Consider the following 19,401-nt stretch of genomic DNA (forward strand, 5'->3'; position numbering starts at 1 on the left):
GACGGGGGAAGCTAATCATTGAGTATCTGGGTAGGTCCCTTCTCACAGATTACCTGGAAGCTTCTGGATAGAAGACGGGAATCCTTAGAAATGATTGCAAGAGCCATGAGAAATCAGTAGGGTGGAGGAAATGACTCTCCTACTGGCTCTCCCTCTTCATTTCAGAGGAGTTAGGCTCAGCACTGTCTGATGCTTTCCCACAAGTGGGCTGAACTTCTGGATGAGTGATGTAATGTTCTCTGGAATTCAAGAGGCCCTAAGTTGGAGGCATGGTAAAAGTAAGATGAATGACTTTGATATTTGAATCCTTAAAGCCAAACCTGGGCTAACCAGGCCTACAAAGCAGTGGAAGGCAGTCTGCCCGAGAGACCTAGAAATCCTTTTTTTTTTTTTCTAATACTTTTATTTTTTAACTTTTTAAAAATAATCTCTACGCCCAACACAGGGCTGGAACTCACAACCCTGAGATCAAGAGTCACATGCTCTACCGACTGAGCCGGCCAGGCACCCCGAGACCTAGAACTACTTTGAGCCTCAAGGGCAGTTCCAGGGTCTGTTCAGGGCTTGGAAATGAGCTCATGCCTCCAGGTGTTGGCCTGCGCCACCTCTAGTGCCATGTGGGGTCATCCGGCCACTGCATGCGGCCTCCGAGGGGTGTTATCAGGCCTCACAGCTTGTCCTTCCTTGCTTTCCCTTGGCTTCCTTCTAACTGCTTTCCTCTTCCTTTCTTCCCGCCTGCTTCTCTGCCCTTGTCCTCTGTGTGCCCCAGCACCGGCTGCCTCGCAGTGCCCCGCAGAAGGAGCTCTTAGTGGGTTTAAGCACGCTGGACTGAGGAGTTGTCTTGTTAGTGACGAGTGAGCCCTTTTGTCTCCCCAAGGCTGGGCTGACGCTGGAGACCCGTCTGCAGATAGCACTAGATGTGGTGGAAGGGATCCGCTTCCTGCACAGCCAGGGACTCGTGCACCGTGATATCAAGCTAAAAAATGTCCTGGTAAGTAGAGCTGTTTCCCCGAGATAACGCCCTGCCTCTGTGGCTTAAGTGGCTGTCCGAGGGTCCGCCTACATGTGAGTGGGCTCACGGGGTGCGCCTGCCAAGAACGCACTGGAGTTGACAGCAGATAGGTTGATGGCATCTTGGACGTAAGGCTTGGGGAGTGTCAGGCTGCCTCCTAGACCAAGCTTCTGTTGCTTAAAGTTTTTTCTGCCGACACTGTTGGGAACATGTAAACGTACAGAACAGAGTGGTCCGATGGAGACCCACATACCGTTCATCCGGATTCATGTTCTCTTTCTCTGGGGTTCATCTCTCTCTGTTCCTCAGTCTCTCTCTCTCTCTCACACGCACGTGCACACACACACACACACACACACACACACACTTTTTTACTCAACTATAGGAAAGTAAGTTACAGATAGCACAGTACTCCTAAATACTTGAGCTCGTATCTCCTATAAAGGACATTTTTCTGTGTAATAAAAATGCTATTATCACACCAAAGAAATTTAACATCAATACAATACTGTTAGTTAATAAACAGTTTATATTAACATTTCCCAGTTACTCAGACACAGTCCGTTTGTTTGCTGGTTTGATCCAGGGTCACTCCAGGGATCAGACGGGGTACTTTGTTGTCATGTTTTCCTGTCCTCCTTTAATCTAGAATAGTCCTTCTGCCCTTTTTTGCTTTTGTGATGTTTTTGAGGATTCCAGGTCTGGTTGTTGTTTAGGGTTTGGTCAGAGGTGCTGGATAAGGGCTTAGATGGGTAAATGCACCGTCAAAGAGAAGGTGATCATGAACCCAGCAGTCCTGGTATCTCAGTTCTAAAGAACCTTCTGAGCCGCTCCTCTTGAAGCTGTATTGGGTACCATCAGGGTGTCTCTGGCAACAGACATGATACATAGAAAGATGGCAGTGGTGTGGGGGAGGGGAGAGGTTGCCCTAAAGTCATAGGCTGAAACCTGAGAGGCTTATCAGTAGTCAAATGAGGCACAGATTTATTCTCTTGGACCTTTAGGAAAGGAAACTGCAGGGAATCCAAGCAACTCTCCTCAGCTGACCAGAGGACCTCAGCCTTCTTCCTTCGTGACTTTCTGCCCTGGGGTCTGGAGGTCCGAGGACAATCATCAGGAACTGAAATACTTTCCTCGGTGTCTTTCACTTTATTCATTCTTCCAAGACTTACTAAGTTTCTGCGATGTGCCAGGCACTACGCTAAGGGCGAGGTATACAAAGGCGAAGAAGATAGCCCCTGCCATCCAGGTTGCTGACAGTCTGGGAAGAAGGCAGGAGTGGGAACAAATCTGGAGACAGGGAGGCTTGATTAAGTGCTACTTGAAGGAGGACACCTGCTTCTGAGCTTGAGTGTGCATCTGAGTGCTGTGTGCAGGATCTGACGCAGGCTCACTCTCACCCTGCTTTGTTGGCAGCTGGACAAGCAGAACCGTGCCAAGATCACTGACTTAGGATTCTGCAAGCCAGAGGCCATGATGTCAGGCAGCATTGTGGGGACGCCAATCCATATGGCCCCTGAACTTTTCACAGGTAAGCCATGGGGCAGGGAGTGGGCTTCAGCAGGGCTCCGTACTTTAACCCTGAGGGCTACCCCTTGGGCTGAGTAGTATCCACAAGTACTCCTGGCAGATCTGGTGCAGGCAAGGGAGAAGCAGAGGAGGGAGACCTAAGGCAGAGCAGGTCGAAGGGAAGAGGTAGAGCGGGGAGAAGGAAAAATGCACACAGGAGACACCAGGTCTTCTTGTGCAGGTTTCTCTAGCTGTTCGCGCTGTAATTGCCATAATCAGCCAATTGGTTGATCAGTAAATACTGATTGAATGCTTTCTATATGCCGGGAGTTGGCCCTGATCATTAAGGAACTTGCAGATGACAGAGATGCACTGAGAGAGGTAGGATAATTAGGAAGCAGTATAGGACAGCATGTGACAAGGCACTAAAATGGGTGCCACCTAATGTGACGTTGGTGTTCAGACAGGTGATAAAGGAAGGTTGAAATGTTTGACTTTTGTGGTAGAAGTGAGATGTTGGGTAGAACTTGAGTCAGGTCTGGAAAAATTGGTCTGTGGGAAGGGAACCTGTAGGAAGTGTGTTTTTTGAGCTGGGCAGCATGAGTATGCTTTTTCATATATTTTGTTCCATTTAATACTCACGGCCCTTCTGTGGTGATGGTGATGCATTTTTATGGCCACGTCACAGATAAAGTCGAGTCCAGATTGGTGAACTTCAGAAAGCCACCCCAAAACACTAGAGTTGATGGAGCTGGGATTGGAATCTAGGTTTTTCTGGCTCTAGAATCTAACCATGTGTCACGAAGGAGAGAACGTTCTGGAGGCTGAGGAAAGGGAAGTAGGAAAATTGCAGCATCAGCATGACAGGAAGGAAATCCACGTGGGGAGTTAACAGCAGACAAGGCTGGAGATGAAATGCTCTGAGCTTGAACTCCGCGCGGAGGAGCGAAGGCTCAGTGTGGGGGCCGTGAGGAACTTGAGCTTGTGCGCAGGCGCGGGCAGAAAACATGTTCGCGGAAGGTTAGCTTAGCAGCAGGAGGTGGAGGGGTTCGAGTGGGCAAAGCAGTGGGGCTCCTGTCCACGAGCAGGCTGCTAGTGGTGTGTCGGGTGCCAGGGCAGCTCGGGGGGGGGGCGGGGGGAGCGGGCAAGATCGTGTGATCAACCGAACACCTGCGACCAATAGCAAGGAAGGGCCGGGCGAGGACCCGAGGGCTCGAGCCTCACGGACGGGGCATGGTTGTGGCGTTTGCCGAGGCAGATGCGAAGGTCACGGCAGGCCCCTCGGCCGCGCGGGGAAGAGCTGGAATCGGCGACCTGCACGGCCTCCGCTCGTTAGCCTCGCGCACAGGGCTGCCCCCGGCCCTCCGCGGAGTCGGGCATGGAAAGATTGGGGTTAGCTGGACCCACAGCGCAGCCAAGCGCGCACGCAGCGTTTCTCTTCTAGATTTACTTCCTAAAGAAGTTCTATTGCCACTGCTTTTGTTTTCCTTTGGCGACTTCATATTTCATTTCCCTGGATTGTTTCTCTGCAGTCCTATTGCTGACAGAAGAATCTTCCAAAATACATTCTTCGTGTCACCTGCTGCCCTAAAACATAAGGGACTTCCTGCTGTCCATTGAATCGAGACTTTTCTGTCGGACTTTTAAGATCTTTACGTTCTGGTTCCAATCTACCCACCCACCTGTTTCCCAACCTTATTTCCCTAATCCGACCTTTCAGGATGAATCGTTTTGGCTGTTCCATCAGAATCAAAGGCCTGTCCTCCTTCTTTGTCAGGCTCTAGCCTCGCTCTCCTGTTGTCTAGCACTACCCTCCCGGTGCTGTGGTTTTGGGTGTAGTAAGATGGGCGTTGTAAACGGTCCTGCCAATCAGGGTTCTTAGGGTAGGCAATGGATGTTAAAAGCTTTCGGAAAAAAGGTGTGGAGACCTCTGCAGACCCTGTGAGCGGGGATGCAGTCGCTCTCTCTCCCTGGCTCACTGTCTCGACCCTTCTCGCTCCAGGGAAGTACGATAATTCCGTCGATGTCTACGCCTTTGGCATTCTCTTCTGGTATATCTGCTCGGGCTCTGTCAAGCTCCCTGAAGCATTTGAGAGGTGTGCCAGCAAAGACCATCTCTGGAACAATGTGCGGAGAGGTAAGAGCCACAAGTCCTACCTTGTCCTGACCCCCCACCGCCCCACCACCACCACCACTGAGAGCAGCAGGACCACATACCGTCACGGAATCCAGGAAAGACACTGAAGTCAGGCCTTTGCTTTCAGGCAGTACTGTACTGAATTGTTTTTCTTTCTTTCCTTTCTCTTTCCCTTTCCCTTTCTTTTTCAATATTTTATTTATTTGACAGAGAGCACAAGTAGGCAGAGCGGCAGACAGAGGTAGAGGGAGAAGGAGGTTCTCTACTGAGCCGGGAGCCCGATGTGGGGCTTGATCCCAGGACCCCGGGATCATGACCTGAGCTGAAGGCAGACGCTTAACCAACCGAGCCACCCAGGCACCCCTGTACTGAACTGTTTCAAGAAGGCTTTTTTCTTGAACACTTCCAATTCTTCAACTTCCTATGCCAGTGCATTCCAATTTGTTGTCACAGTTACTACTAGGTTCTGACCTCAGTGTTTGCGGTTGAAGCCAGAACTCCTGAGCCCCGCCTGGGTGATTAGTCTGTGAGCTGGTCAGGCCTCATCGTGGCACGGGCCCTCTCCCTGACTCTGGCTTTGTTTCCATGTGCCTTTCTCCAGGGGCCCGGCCAGAGCGTCTTCCTGTGTTTGACGAGGAGTGCTGGCAGTTGATGGAGGCCTGCTGGGATGGGGACCCCTCTCAGAGACCTCTCTTGGGCATCGTCCAGCCCATGCTCCAGGGCATCATGGACCGGCTATGCAAGTCAAATTCTGAGCGGCCAAACAGAGGACTCGATGATTCTACTTGAAAGCAAAGACCTTTCTCCTTTACTCTCTATTTCTTTCCTTCCCCTCACCTTTTGGCCATGGGAAGAATTTGACATTTATTCAGAGAGCTCCCGAGGGAACTGATGCTTGCTGGGCAGCTTGAGACCTTCCCAGGCAGCGATGCCTCCCGGATAGTGAAGAGTTGGCTGGCTGTGGGGCGTGTTAAGCACCTCACTGATGCCCCAAGCCATCCTGTTAGCAAAAGATTGTCTAGGACATGTAAACGCCGAAGAATGCAATGTTCCAGCCTCAGTACTGAAAAGGAGGCAAATGTACCAATTGTCTGTTCACTGTATGTTGCTAAGACAGGCGGGGCACTGCAGTGGCGATAGTATTAAAAACTATAATTTTCATAATTTGGGCTCTAGCTAGGAATAGTTTGGTTCTATCCCGTCGTCGGGACCCTTAGGAAATTTGAACTAAGTTCCGGGATTGTGAGAACATAGGAGCAAAACAGCAACTTGCTGCTCCCTGCACCCGGATCTCAGGTTGCAGAGGTCAGAGGCCCCAGTGAGGGAGCTAGAAACAGAGCTGTCTGTTCCTTTTAGTGCCAGCATGTTTACATTTATAGGACTGACTACTGGGGGTGGGTGTCACGGTTACATCACCAAGAGGCCACAGAAAGAAAAAAAAATGTGTACACATATGTATATGTATACATATGTGATTGGATTTTGAGTTACTGCTAACCCCAGGATAGAATCTCTTCTTCTTCCCTTTGGTCTTGATTTTTTTCCCCCCTTTTTGGTCTCAAGATGGGGAAATTCCAGTTAACATGGTATCTGAGTAAAACTGACCGGTACGGAGTAACTGGTGAGACCGGAGATGTGGGCAGTGATCTGGAGGCCGTGGGCTTCCCTGCAAACCTACTAGAAGGATACCAGGTTGTTTCTAAAACTTAGAAGAATCAAAAATTCCCATTTTTGTGTTTGAATCTAACACACTGTTTTTAAATTCCATCAGTGAGCTTTTTAACTGAGATTTCTTTTGCAACTTGTCCCTTCATTTTACTTTATTTTGAATATAACGTAAGAAGGAAAGCACCAGATGAAAGAGAATGCTTTTTGTAGCTCTGTGTGTGCCTCTCACATCTGTGTGTGTGCGTCTGGGACGGTTCCCCTCCCCTTCAGCTGGGAGGCGTGCTGGTGGGCTTTTGGAGCGTGTGTCAGGAAGTGTGCCTAAGTGGAGAAATTCTGGAGGGGAACAATTTACATGTTGATGCATCTCAGATCTTGACTTAAAGCCCCGCTCAACCAAGATGGTCCATTTGATTTAGAACACCAGGTGGGTGAAGGAATAGACAGTGGAGGTCAGTAGCCTCTGTCCATCTGCCTAATTTCCAAGCACTCTGGTCTCTCCCCTGTGCCTGGCCCCCAAGTCCGTGAAGCAGGTCCCTGAGTAGGTGTGTAAGGAAATGGGCAGACTTGCTGCTAGAATTTTGTAGGGTTGTTTCTGAGAGAATGACCTCTTCAACATTAATAGAGTGTAAATGTCATCTACAAGAAAATTTTCATATAACTCTTAAAGTTCAGTTTTCACTCTTTGACTCTGCTGGGCTCTGATGATGATACACTTGAGCGTAGTAAGCCTCCAAGCACTTGGAGCCTTTTAGAAACTCCGTATAGTGCTAAGAACCTTTTTACTTGCAAACAGTAAAGTGACCGACCCAGTGTCTTTGGGTTCTGTGTGAGCTCCAGCCTTGTTCTGGTGGAATGTTCAGTAGATCTTTTAGAATTGTTAACAGCCATTTATAGCTTTACTTCTTCAAGTCCACTCTATTCTTGTCTGCATTAACTTGTTTGTCCTCCTGGGGACTATGTTGGGGCTTCCAGGAAGCCAGATTTTCAAGTTTAAAAAGGAGAGGTGAATAGTGTCTACCTGCCGAAAAATCAGTCTGTTCTGTACGAAATTTCAGGAAAGGTCTTCTATAGTTCCCTTTCCCAGAGAGTCTTCCTTTACTCCAGCTCAAATCAGGAGTCCGTGCTTATGCTGTGGAAGCCGCATTCCTAACATTCTTCCGAAGTCTTAGTCCCTCCCCCCATTCAGGCAGGGGCTGGGGGGGGGGGTCCTCTACCCAGTGGCCCTTTTCAGTTTGTCCCCTTCCCGCAGCTTAATCTGCTCCCAGGCACCAGTTTCCCAGCAGATTCCCACATTTTTTGCCTGAGTGAGAAGGGAGGATGGGAGAGACCAATGCTAAGTGAGACAGTAGTTGTGTTAACAATGCATTACAAAAAAAGCATTTTGAGAAAAGGTGCAAGATATTCCGGAAGATCTCCAGGCCAGCCAAAGTCCACGTGGAGATATTTGGAGGTGTTGTTTGAACACTCAGCGGGCTGAGTGCGGGAATACATATATACAACATATGCATACTTTGCTTCTGTTTTATAACATTGTCAGCTAATTTGGGATTCTTTGTTCCTTGGCATCCATTATTATTAAAGTGATGGAATGCCATGAAATGTACTGTACTGTATATTACTTGGGAAGACACTAGGTATTCAAAGAAGTCTGGGAGCACTTGGACTGTAGCGGGCTCAACAAGACCAAAGTCCTAAAGATTTTACCTCCTAGCTTTGGTTGTATGTGCTCCCAAGTGGTGAGGTGAGATTGTGGCTGGGGGAAGAGGAAAGATGGGTCGGGTTACCCTTACTGTGTTCCATCCTTCTAATCAACTTCATTGGGGCAACTTACCCCAGCCTGAAAATGATCACCTGGCCATTTTTAACACGCTTGAAGTCCAGTCACTTGCGTTACTTCAGAACTGAGTGAGGGACCTTCTTGCAGAGCAATCAAGAAATGGCGGAGCCTGGGACCCCGGAGCCTGGGGCCCTGGAGCGGCTGACCCTGTGCCTAGGGAGCTGGCAGGGAGGTCAGTCTGGCATGAGTTGGGGAAGGCTTGTCTGGCTGAGGTTTCCACGGGCGTGCCCTAGTTCCTTGACCCTCTTTATAAAGAGTGGCTCATTGATGGAGCAAGCCTTCCACTTCTCTAGGAAGGAGGGCTGTGCGGGTTCTTCCCAGACCAAAGAGAATCACTTGTGACTCCATCAGTTTCAAGGGGACAGAGCCTATGTAGCAGCTTCTCCTAATTTTTAACACTACAATTCAAGGAAACAGTGAAGGAAAGGACATATTACTGCCACAGATGGAAACGGGGGCAACGGTAGAACTCCCCCCAGTACGTGCCAGCTCTCCGGTACATTTTGGTGCATCCTTGCTGAGCTGCCAAAGATGGCTTGGAAGTTGTTTACCGACGAGAGAGGGGGTTTGGGGCGGCAGGGCTCCAAAGTAGTAACTGCACTGAATGACACTTTATTTTTTTGGCTTATTATTTAGCACTGAGAAGCCAAGAGGGATCGGTGATTATAGTAGCACTTAGGGGGCAGAGGTCCCCTGTGGCCTCGCTTTGGAGAGAAGGCAGGCTTGCTGTTCATCTGGCTAATCAGGGAGTCTCCGAAGCCCATACTTCGCAGCAGGATAAAGGGCCCTTGAAGAGTCCTTCGCCAAAAGAGTAGTTGCTTTCTTTGAGTTTTCAAAGTTTGACTTCTGGATTTGCTGGATCATATAACCCACTTTTTCTTTAAAAGAAAAAAGTGGTTTTATCCTTCTAAATATGGGGGGAAGCGGTTAGGGCTAGTGCTGTATTTAAGTGGGTGAGGAGGGAGCAACCTTCAGAAACTTGCATCGCAAACTCCTTTGGAGGTTGCGAGGAACACTGCTGTTCTTAAAGGGGTTTTATTTTTAACTTCATCTGCTTTGTTAACATCCAGTCCAGTCGAGATGCACGTGGAGACCATGGGAATACCTGGCCATCCGACTCAGAGGGTTGAGAAGGAAACCGGTCTGGACAGCGTGTTGTCTTTTATCCTTATGTAATATTTTTGTTTGTTTTAAAGGACTAATGTCTATTACAGTGTTAATAAAAGTGTAACATACTAAGTGTGTAGAATAAAAGTGCAATAACAAGAGGAAGTTACCTTGGCACAAACCTCAGTCCTTCACTCTCCCTGTGCCGCCTCTTTCCATAATATGGCAAACAAGACTGTGTTGTGTTTTTAAGAGTCATACCTATGGGTTAAATCTTTAGTGTCGTTTTGGATGGTTGGGTTTGGTTTTATAGAGTGTTCTGTATCCTTGTGGGGTTGCACAGATACCACACGTGCTGTAGAATAAAGATCACATTAACGTTTGAAGTTCACCTCCCTTTGGCTTTGTTTCCCTTCCCTCCTGGGGACAGAAGGATGCTGGAGCACCTTACTCCCCCGGACACTGCTCCGGATCTCTGGGTGCTTGACGTTATCACTACCAGAGGCTGGGGCAGGAGGATGGGAGGAGCAAGTAGGGTGAGAGCAGTTTATTTTTCAGAACCTTTCCTGGATTCACACCCTTTTCCCCAGCTTCTCTTCAGCACGGACTTGCTGCATTGGGAGCTCGTGTATGAGCCGGACTACTCTCTATTCCGCCGTGAGAGAATCTGAGGGTGGAAGCTACATACTGGCCCATCTGCATTTTCTATCTGGGCTCACCCCACTGTTGGGATCCGCTTGCTCGGCATTGCGTGGCGGGCACCAGCATCGGCCCCTCGCAGCCGAGGGCCACCCCTGGCCGTCACCGCTACCGTGGAAGGTCAGCAGGCAGCTTGCCGGGCTCTTGCACAGGGTGTGTGCCGGGTGGTTTTTTTTTGTTACGGGATCCTGCTAGTGTGGCGGCCTCACTTTTTGCTGCAACTGGTGCTCCAACTGCAGCACCCGTTCAGCCAGGAGGGGGCAGCACACCCCAAACAGTTGCTGTGTTTGTGCCCGAGTCTTCCAGGAAAAGCCGCAGTGGAACCCCAGCGGTTCCCAGCCCGCCCTGCCACCATAGACGTTTCATGCACATAAGCCTCTCCCCCTGGAGAAACTTTCCACCGGCTCCAGCCACCCTTCACAGCTAAATGCATCCGTCCTGGATGCATGTTCTCTCTTGTCATGTAAAGTTCAGGGGGACAGTTCGCTTCACTTCCTCTCTTACCAGGACGACTTTGGAGAACGTAGCAGGTGGTAACACCTTTTTAGCCTGGGCATGCTTTCCCAAGAACACCTCCCTCAGCAGGCGACTGTGCAGGGTAATCAGGGTGGCCTTCCCGGTCCTGTGTTTGGGTGGGGCTCAGAGGGGAGAGGCCACCAAGTGTCTGAACATTATTAAATTCAGCTTCAAAACGTCTGCCTTTAGCAGGATCCCAAGGAGGCCCCAAAGTACTCACTGACTAGCCTCCTTTCAAGTGCAGTTATCATGGGGGGCTGTGCGCTGGTTGAGCCTCGTGGGGCCCTCCTCGGGATGACCTGCTCCTCAGTCTATTCTAACGGTAGCATTTCAAGTCAGTGGAAAAACAGACTATTTTATAAAACTGGCTATCCACCTGAGGAAAAGATCATGCAACAGAAAAGGTAAAGATCTAAATGTTAAAAAAATAATAAAAATGAAGGAGTTTTTCTATCTGCTAGGCACTATTCTAAATGCTTTCCATATATTAACTCATTAATCCCCACCACCACAACCCCATGTTACCGATGAGAAAATGAAGGCACAGAGAGATTAGCCAGAGCTCGGATCTGAACTTAAGAACTGCAGCTAGCTCCAGAATTTCCGCTTCTACAACTAACTGGTACACCATGCTGCCTCTGGGGGAAATGCACGTCAGTATGCTCATGGATAGTTTGGGGACAGGGAGAACTTTCTTGAGTGTGGTCAGGAACCCAAAAGCCATAAAGAAAAAAATTATAGAAATTACAAAGAATGTAGGGGTGCCTGGGTGGTGCAGTCAGTTGAGTGTCTGACTTGGTTTCAGCTCGGGTCGTGATCTCAGGGTTGTGAGATCGAGCCCCGTTTTGGGCTCTGCACTCAGCAGGGGGTTTGCTTAAGACTTTCTCTGCCTCTGCCTCTGCCCCTCCCCCCTGCTCTCCCTCTCTCTCTCTAAAATAAAGAAATTTAAAAAAATTATAAAGAATGTATATGCAGCCAAAGACACCAAAACCAAGATTTAAGACAAATCACTAATTTGGAGAGAATAATTGCAATATATAACTGATAAAGTGTTCACATTTCTTTTTTTTTTTAAAAGATTTTATTTATTTGACAGAGAGACATCAAGAGCAGGAACACAAGCAGGGGGAGCAGGAGAAGCAGAAGCAAGACTCCCCGCTGAGTAGGGGGGCCAATGCAGGGCTCGATCCCAGGGCCCTGGGATCATGACCGGAGCGGAAGGCAGATGCTTAACGACTGAGCCACCCAGGTGCCCCAAATGTTCACATTTCTAATACATGAAGAAATCAAACAATAAAAAAATCTACAAGCAAATCGGCTAATACATTTTTGAAAAAAGATGTGCATCCTCATCAATAGGGAAATACATATGAGAAACAAAGATTTCCATCTATTGAATTACTAAAATATACTGAACTATTCGTAACTGGGGGGGTGAGCACTTCCCTACATTGTTGGGAAGTGGGTGTAACTGCAGAAGGGCAATTTAGCAGTATCTTTTATGAAAATTTTAAATGCATATATCCTTTTCTCCAGAAATGATTTCTATGCAGTCCTTACCTACAGAAGTATTTTCACAGGTATGCAAAATTATGTAAGTATAAGGATATTTACTGCATCATTATTTGTAATACTAGAAAGTTGGAGGCAATGTTCATGTCTGGCAACAAATGAGGATTAAATTGTGCTCACCCAGTGGAATACTATGCAGCCATTAAAAGGAATGACACAGATCTCTATGTACTGACAAGGATGTTTATACTAGGTCACTGAGGGAAAGAATAAATAAGAATATATTTCATATGATCCCTTTTTGGGGTAATAATCCCTCCCATCTCCCATAACCCCAAATTCTCTAGAGATCTAGTCTCTCTGTATATGGCTAGAAAAAGGTTTGTAAAGATACATAACAAACTAATAACAGTGGTTTTCCTGGGAGAGAACTCCAACTTCAATGTATTGCATTTCTGTTATTCTTTTGTTCATCTGCTGTGAACACCTATTTTACTTGCAATTTAAGAAAATAAGTGGAATGGCTAATTCAAGAGAAAGGAAATAAGTATTGGAAAGATATTACAGGCCCACAGACCAGTGGGTAGGAACCTCGGTAGATCTGCAGGCAGCTGCCAAGGGCTTCACTGTGGCTGTGAACAGTCCCCTTCACTCCCTCATGAGGCGACAGTCAGGGAGAATTTTCTCACTTGGCCCAGCACAGGTCCCAGGCCCATCTCGTAGCTGTGTTGGCTCGCAGCTGGAAGGCTCTGTCCCCTCCAGATTCCACGGCGGGAGGCAGGCATCTAGACCTGTCTGCCCGTCAAAACTGCATTCAGTGGAGGAGATGTAATTCCTGAAAGGAAATCAAAGAACCGTTAGGAAAGGGACCTACGTTCAGGACAGGCTCAGATGACGTATGTCCACTATAGTTCACCTCTTGAGCTGCTCAGCATCCGCCCCCTCCCTTCTGGCACTACTGGGAGGCAAGGCGGTGAAAGTAGATGTACAGATTGAAGCCCAAGCATGGAGGGGTCATGGCTGGGGCTCTGGGAAGGACATTAAAGAGAAGACCCCCTTGGCTTCTCTTTCCTTTCTTCTCCCTTCCTTGTTGTCTCACCAGGGCGTCCCAAGGAGATCAATCCTAAAGATGCTCAAGCATCTAAGAAGATGCTAAATGACAGCCTTTCTATATGTAGAATCCAGGAGTTGAAAAGGTAGAAGGATGGGCCAATGCCAGACTCAATGTGAAGCCACAGGCTCTGAGATCCAAGCTGGGAATGTGCCGAAATGATGCTTAGTCTGAGACCTCTTAGTGAGCAGGATTTGCTTACAATTTCTAAAAACTATTACTTTCTATTTGATGCCTGCTAAAAATATATGCATAACATCCTTGCAAACTATGAACCATGATAATTTTAAAACCATGTGAACTTACCACAGTGTTGAAGCCCCTGTGTGTTCTTCCAGATGCCAGCCCTGTGTCTCTCTCCTGCTCCATGGTTACCGTTGTGCTCGTCATTCTCTTGCTCAAAAAACAAAAAGCTTTTCCAAATATACATGCATTTTAAACAATATATAATTTTGGATTGCATGTTCTTGAGCTTTAAAAATGGTATTACCGGGGCACCTGGGTGGCTCAGTCGGTTAAGCTTCTGCCTTCGGCTCAGGTCATGGTGGGATCGATCCTGCATCGGGCTCCTTTCTCAGTGGGGAGCCTGCTTCTCCCTCTCCCTCTGCCGCCACCCCCCCCCCCGCCGCCGCTCATGCTCTCTCTCAAATAAAATCTTTTTTAAAAATGGTGTTACTTGTATTTCATCTTCTATAACTTTTTTCTCTTCACTCATTATGTCTGACTTTTATCCAAGCTAATTGGCTGTCACTCCAGTTTGTTCTCACCATGAGAGATCATTCTAATGTGTGAATGTACTGCGATGTGGCCCCTTTCTCAGAGAACCCACTTTCGGTTTGCTTGTTTCTCTAACTGCACCTGTTTCCTAGCCCACTAATTCCTTCTGTCTTATTTATCGTCTTGGTTCTCCCTTTAAGGGTGAGTTCCAAAGTCCATTGTTTTCCCCCATCTTTTTTAAAGTTTTTATTTTTACTTATTTATTTGAGAGAGGGAAATCACGAGTGGAGGGAGGGGCAGAGGGAGAGGGAGAAGCGGACTCCCCACTGAGTGGGGAGCCCTATGAGGAAGAGGGACTCGATCCCAGGACCCTGGGACCATGACCTGAGCTGGAGGCAGATGCTTAACCAACTAAGCTACCCAGGCGCCCCTGCCCCATCTTCTTAAGTTGGATACTTAGCTCATGAATTTTCAATTTTCTTCCTTCCTCACACAAATGCTGATGTTTCAAATTTCCCTTGAATTATAACTGTTGCTGCAACCCGTAAGTTTTACTATGAAACATGTTTGTTATGGTTCAGTTTCAGTGTTTTCTATTTGCTGTTACTATTTCTTCTCTGCTCTGAGTTTTACGTGGGTATGTTTTTAAATTTCCAAGTGTGAGGAAGAATTTCTTTGTGTTTTTGTTAATGACTTACAACGACGACGTTGTGGGCAGAGAACGCGGTCTGTATGACGCCAGTTTTTAGAAATTTGTTGGAACTTGCTCTGTGGGCTAGCTCGTGGTAAATTTTTGTAAGTGTTTTATGTGTTCCTGAAAGTACTGGGTATATTCATTACTTTTTTATGATTCATTGATGCGAGTCCAGTGTCCTCTTTGAGACTGGAAACGACAGGATGGCAAATGCTCTTCTGTTTTGCCCGGTGTCTGGCACACGTCAGGGCCCACACTGAGTGCTCTCTTTGCCCCTCCACACACACTCTGTCCCCTCTCCGCTCAGCTCCCCGGCCTTTGTGCACCCGATCTTTTGCTCTGCGCTTCCATTGCTCTCGTGGGAGTTTGGAGGGTGGCGGGAGAAAGGCTGCGGAATTTTTCACCCTAGCTCACCTTCAGCAACGGCTGCCTTCCTTCCCCCTGAAGGTCAGAGCTCCCGTCTGATGGCACTCCTGCAACTACAGCTTTTTTTTTTTTTTTTTTTTACGATTTTCTTTTTTTCTTTTTTTAAGGAATCTCTCCCCGCAGCGTGGGGCTCGCACTCAGACCCGGAGATCAGGAGCGGCGCGCTCCGCGACTGAGCCGGCCGGGCGTCCCGAGCTCGCACCCTGCACCCTCCACGCACCACCCCTCCCTTTACCCATCGCGCTCGAGCTTCCGTGGCTAGGAGTCTTGGCTGCTTTGCTGGCCGCCCATCGCCCTGCTTCCGTCCTTTCGACAGCCCTTCCCTCACCTTTCCTCAGTTCCCCGTTTCGAGGACGCCCTCTCTTTCCTGTGGTTGACACCGTAGCATGACGAATACGTGTTGAACAAATTATGTGGAAACATCATGCACGGAGTCACACAGAGCTCAAGAGGGCATCTGGTGTCTGGGGAGCTGAGAGTTTGGTGAGGCCGAGGGGTTAGCGGGCAAGGTGGCCCTGGAGAGAAAGACCGGAAAGCCTGGCAGGGGCCCGAGGGCGAAGGAACCTGCAGGCCACGTGTCACGTTCCCAGAGCTCGGGTTCCTGAGCCACAGACTCCCAGGCAGAGACCCGTGCGCAGGAAGTAGCAGGGAGCCCTCCGGGCCTCCTTGGATCAGCAGTGAGAGGAGTGAAGGAAGCATGAGTGAACCCAGGGGCATCTGCAGCGTAGGAAGTGGCCAAGGAGGCCTCCGCCGGCCCGCAGAGAACCGCAGGCCGCAGACAACACTTCCCACCTGTCCCACCTCGAGGCTGCAGGGAGGAAATCCAAGGTCTCGGCTTGTTTTACCCAAGAGAGGGCACAGCCCATGTCTTTGGCCCCAGAGGCAGATCTTAAGAGCCTGCATTCTTCCGCCCCAGACTTACACTTTCTCCCCCTCCAGCTTCTAGGGCCCTCACCAACTCAGGGAATACTTGATCATGTGGCCTCGTGAAGACCTAGTAAGTAGAATGAGAAGCTGTGATAAATATCCCTGCTGTTACCTTTTTCTCTCCTGAGACACGTGAGCCCTGGGCAGCAGCTCAGGAGGCTTTCAGAGACAGAAGTGGAGTTGGGAAGACCACTTAAAGCATCCCATTTAGGGGTGTCTGGGTGGCTCAGCCAGTCAGGCGTCCAGCTCTTGGTTTCGGCTCAGGTCATGATCTTGTGGACTGTGGGATTGAGCCCTGCATCAGGCTCTGCTCAGCATGGAGTCTGCTTGAAAGATTCTTTCCCTCTGCCCTGCCCCCTGCTCGCTCACACACTCTCTCTCTTTCAAATAAATAAATCTTAAAAAAAAAAAATAAAGCATCCCATCTAAGCTCCTCTGTGACAGCAGAGAACACGGAGATGCAGAGAAGTAAGGATGTTGCACAGCCAGCTGGCAGGGAGGACAACACTAACACCCATGTCTCCTGATCCCAAGCTGGTTCTCCTTTCGTAATTATGGCTCCCACTGGCCCTCTGAGTTGAAGAGCAGGCTGGCCGACGGGTTTCTTCATCTCCCTTCCAGTGGTGGGGTCTCAGGTATGGCATCCCCATCCAATTTCAGGCACGAAGGAGGAGTCTGTGGCCTGAGATACAAGAAGAGCTTTGCAAGAAGAGCTTGCTGAACCAGAAACTGAGGTGAGGGATGAAGGCCAGGGCAGGTGAGCAGAGAGGCAGCCTGAGGATGCTGCCAGGTGCTCACAAGTTGTGTAGTTGAGGTGGGGGGGTCACCAGCTGGGCTGGGGTTTGTTTGACAGGTAACTTCTCCATCCCCTGACCCGAGGAGGAGGACCTTTGGCTGGACAACACCACAGGCTGGATCCAGAAGAGCCAGCAGGAAAAGAAGAGTCTGGCAGAGCAGAGAATGAGGGCTCTGGGCAGCTTGAGAAGGTTTCCATTTGTCTTTGGTGGGTCTGTTGAGCTGCGGGAGGTAAGAGATTAAATTTTAGAAGGTAAGGCCTGGCCCAAGGAGGTAGAAGATTTAAAGATTTTATTTATTTATTTGACAAGAGAGAGCACAAGCAGGGGGGGTGGCAGGCAGAGGGAGAAGCAGGCTCCCCGCTGAGCAGGGAGCCCGACGCAGGGCTCAATCCCAGGACCCTGAGATCATGACCTGAGCTGAAGGCAGATGTTTACCCGTTTACCCGTTTAACCAACTGAGCCACCCAGGCACCCTACCCTTGAGCTCTTGAGGCTGGTGTTTCTGGAATAAATTAGCGTTTGAATTGGCAAACTGAGTAAAGTGAACAACCCTTCCCAGTATGGGTGAGTATCATCTAATCCACTGAGGGCAGAGGAAGGATAAATTTACTTCCTCTGTTTGGGCTGGGACATCCATTTCTCCTGCCCTTGGATTGGAACTCCTGGTTCTCAGGCCTTTAGCTTTGGACTGGGACTTACACTATCAGTCCCACCTGGTTCTCAGGCCTTTGGACCCAGACTGAATTACACCACCAGTTTTCCTGGTTCTACAGCTTGCAGAAGGCATAATATGGGATTCTTAGCCTTCATAATCACATGAGCCAATTCCTAGAATAAATCTCTCATATATATTCCATACACACACACACACATATTCCATTTCTCTGGAGAACCCTGACTAATATACCAGTACTTAGAGGGAAATTCATAGCACTGAATGCATATATTATTTTATTTATTTATTGAGAGAGAGAGGGAGAGAGGGAAGAAGGGAGGAAGGGAGAGACAGAATCTTAAGCAGGCTCCAAGCCCAGTGCGGAGCCCAATGTGGGGCTTGAGCGCATGACCCTGAGATCATGATCTGAGACAAAATCAAGAGTCAGATGCTTCCCAGATGCCCCTGAATGCATATATTAGAAAAGAAAAAAGCTCTAAAACCAATAATCTAAGCTTCCACCTTAAGAAAAACTAGAAAAAGAAGAGCAAATCTGTCATCGCACACTGAAGTAAAGTTCTCAGATACCAGTCCGAATGGCTCTGCAGGGCTGCCTCTGCAAGGGAGAGTCGCAGCAGCTGAACCCCACACATAGCTTTTGTTTTATTTTTTATCAGAAAAGCAAGGACAGATGCCTCCAGGCGTGGGAAAGGAGTACAAAGGGATGGCAAATGAAGCAGGCTTGCATTTTCCCCTATGCGTAGGCATGCAGGGAGTCAGTCATGGGATAAGGGAGGAGTGGGATGTTTGGGCTGGCAATCACCAGGTGCAGAAAGCGGAGCCTGAGGGTTACACTCCTTCATAGCTCCTAACTTATGCCCTGTCCCTGGGGATCATGGGATCCTGCTCCTACGGGGCCATTGCGTTCAACAGTCTGCGAACAGGAACACTGCTGATGTTTCAGCTGCTTCCACAATCACTCCTTTGGGTTTATAATATATTTTCTAAGAAAAACTCCACAAGATCAAATCCAAAGTCAGCAGAAGAAAAGAAATAATAAAAATTCGTATTACATCATAAGTTACTTACATTGAAAACAGGAAATCAACAAAACCAAAAACTGGTTCTCTGAAAATATCACTAAAGTTGATAAGGCCCCACTGAGCAGGGAGCCGAATGCAGTTCGCAGTTCCCTTCCAGGACCCTGGGATCATGACCTCAGCCAAAGGCAGAAGCTCAACCAACTAAGCCACCCAGGTGCTCCTAATATCATTCTTAATAATGAGAAACTAGAAGCTTTTCTATTAAGATCAGGAACAAGGCAAGGATGTCCTCTATCACCACTCCTTTTCAACATTGTACTGGAAGTCCTAACTAATGCAGTAAGGGAAGAATAGGAAATAAAAAGCATACTCACTGGGAAGGAAGAAACAAAGCTGTCTTTGTTTGCAGATGACCTAATTGTCTATGTACAGAATCTGAAAGAATTGCCTAAAGCTTCCTGGAACTAGGGAGTGATTATGGCAAGGTTGCAGGAAACAAGGTGAATATCAAAAGTCAATTGCTTAACAATAAAAAAAAGTTTAAAAAAAAAGTCAATTGCTTTCCTATATATTAGCAAGAAACAAGTAGAATTTGAAATTAATAAAACACAATACAATTTACATTAGCACCCCCAAAATGAAATACTTTGGTATAAATCTAACAGAAATGTCTAAGATCTATGTGAGGAACACTACAAAACTCCGATGAAAGAAATCAAAGGAGAACTAAATAAATGGAAAGATATTCCATACTGATGGCTCAGAAGACTCATTATTGTCATGATCAGTTGTTCCCAACTTGCTTTATAGTTTCAATGCAATCCCAATCAAAATCCCAGTAAGTTATTTTGTGGGTAGCAAGAAATTGACTCTAATGTTTATATGGAGAGGCAAAAGACCCAGAATAGCCAACACAATATTGAAGGAAAAGAACAAAGTCAGAGGATTGACACTATGTGACTTACTATAAAGCTACACTAATTAAGACAGTGTGGTGTTGGTGAAAGAATAAATAGACCCACCTAAATACAGTC

At 48.0% G+C, this 19,401-nt stretch overlaps 1 protein-coding gene across 1 annotated transcript in view; it reads left to right on the top strand.

The window, feature by feature from the left end:
* DSTYK (dual serine/threonine and tyrosine protein kinase) overlaps positions 1–9,656 on the top strand; it is a 47,073-nt gene extending 37,417 nt beyond the window's left edge. The window contains exons 10-13 of the mRNA XM_028120259.2: positions 878–991; positions 2,429–2,543; positions 4,524–4,658; positions 5,260–9,656. Of these exons, the coding sequence (XP_027976060.1) occupies positions 878–991; positions 2,429–2,543; positions 4,524–4,658; positions 5,260–5,447 (552 nt within the window). The 3' untranslated portion in view covers positions 5,448–9,656. The remainder of the gene's footprint in view (positions 1–877; positions 992–2,428; positions 2,544–4,523; positions 4,659–5,259) is intronic.
* Positions 9,657–19,401: the final 9,745 nt, after the last annotated feature.

The sequence above is a fragment of the Eumetopias jubatus genome, unplaced genomic scaffold (genome assembly GCF_037043125.1).
Source record: "Eumetopias jubatus isolate StellerSeaLion01/CBP00866 unplaced genomic scaffold, mEumJub1_p1.0 scaffold_12, whole genome shotgun sequence".
In the NCBI taxonomy this organism is placed as follows: Eukaryota; Metazoa; Chordata; class Mammalia; order Carnivora; family Otariidae; genus Eumetopias; species Eumetopias jubatus.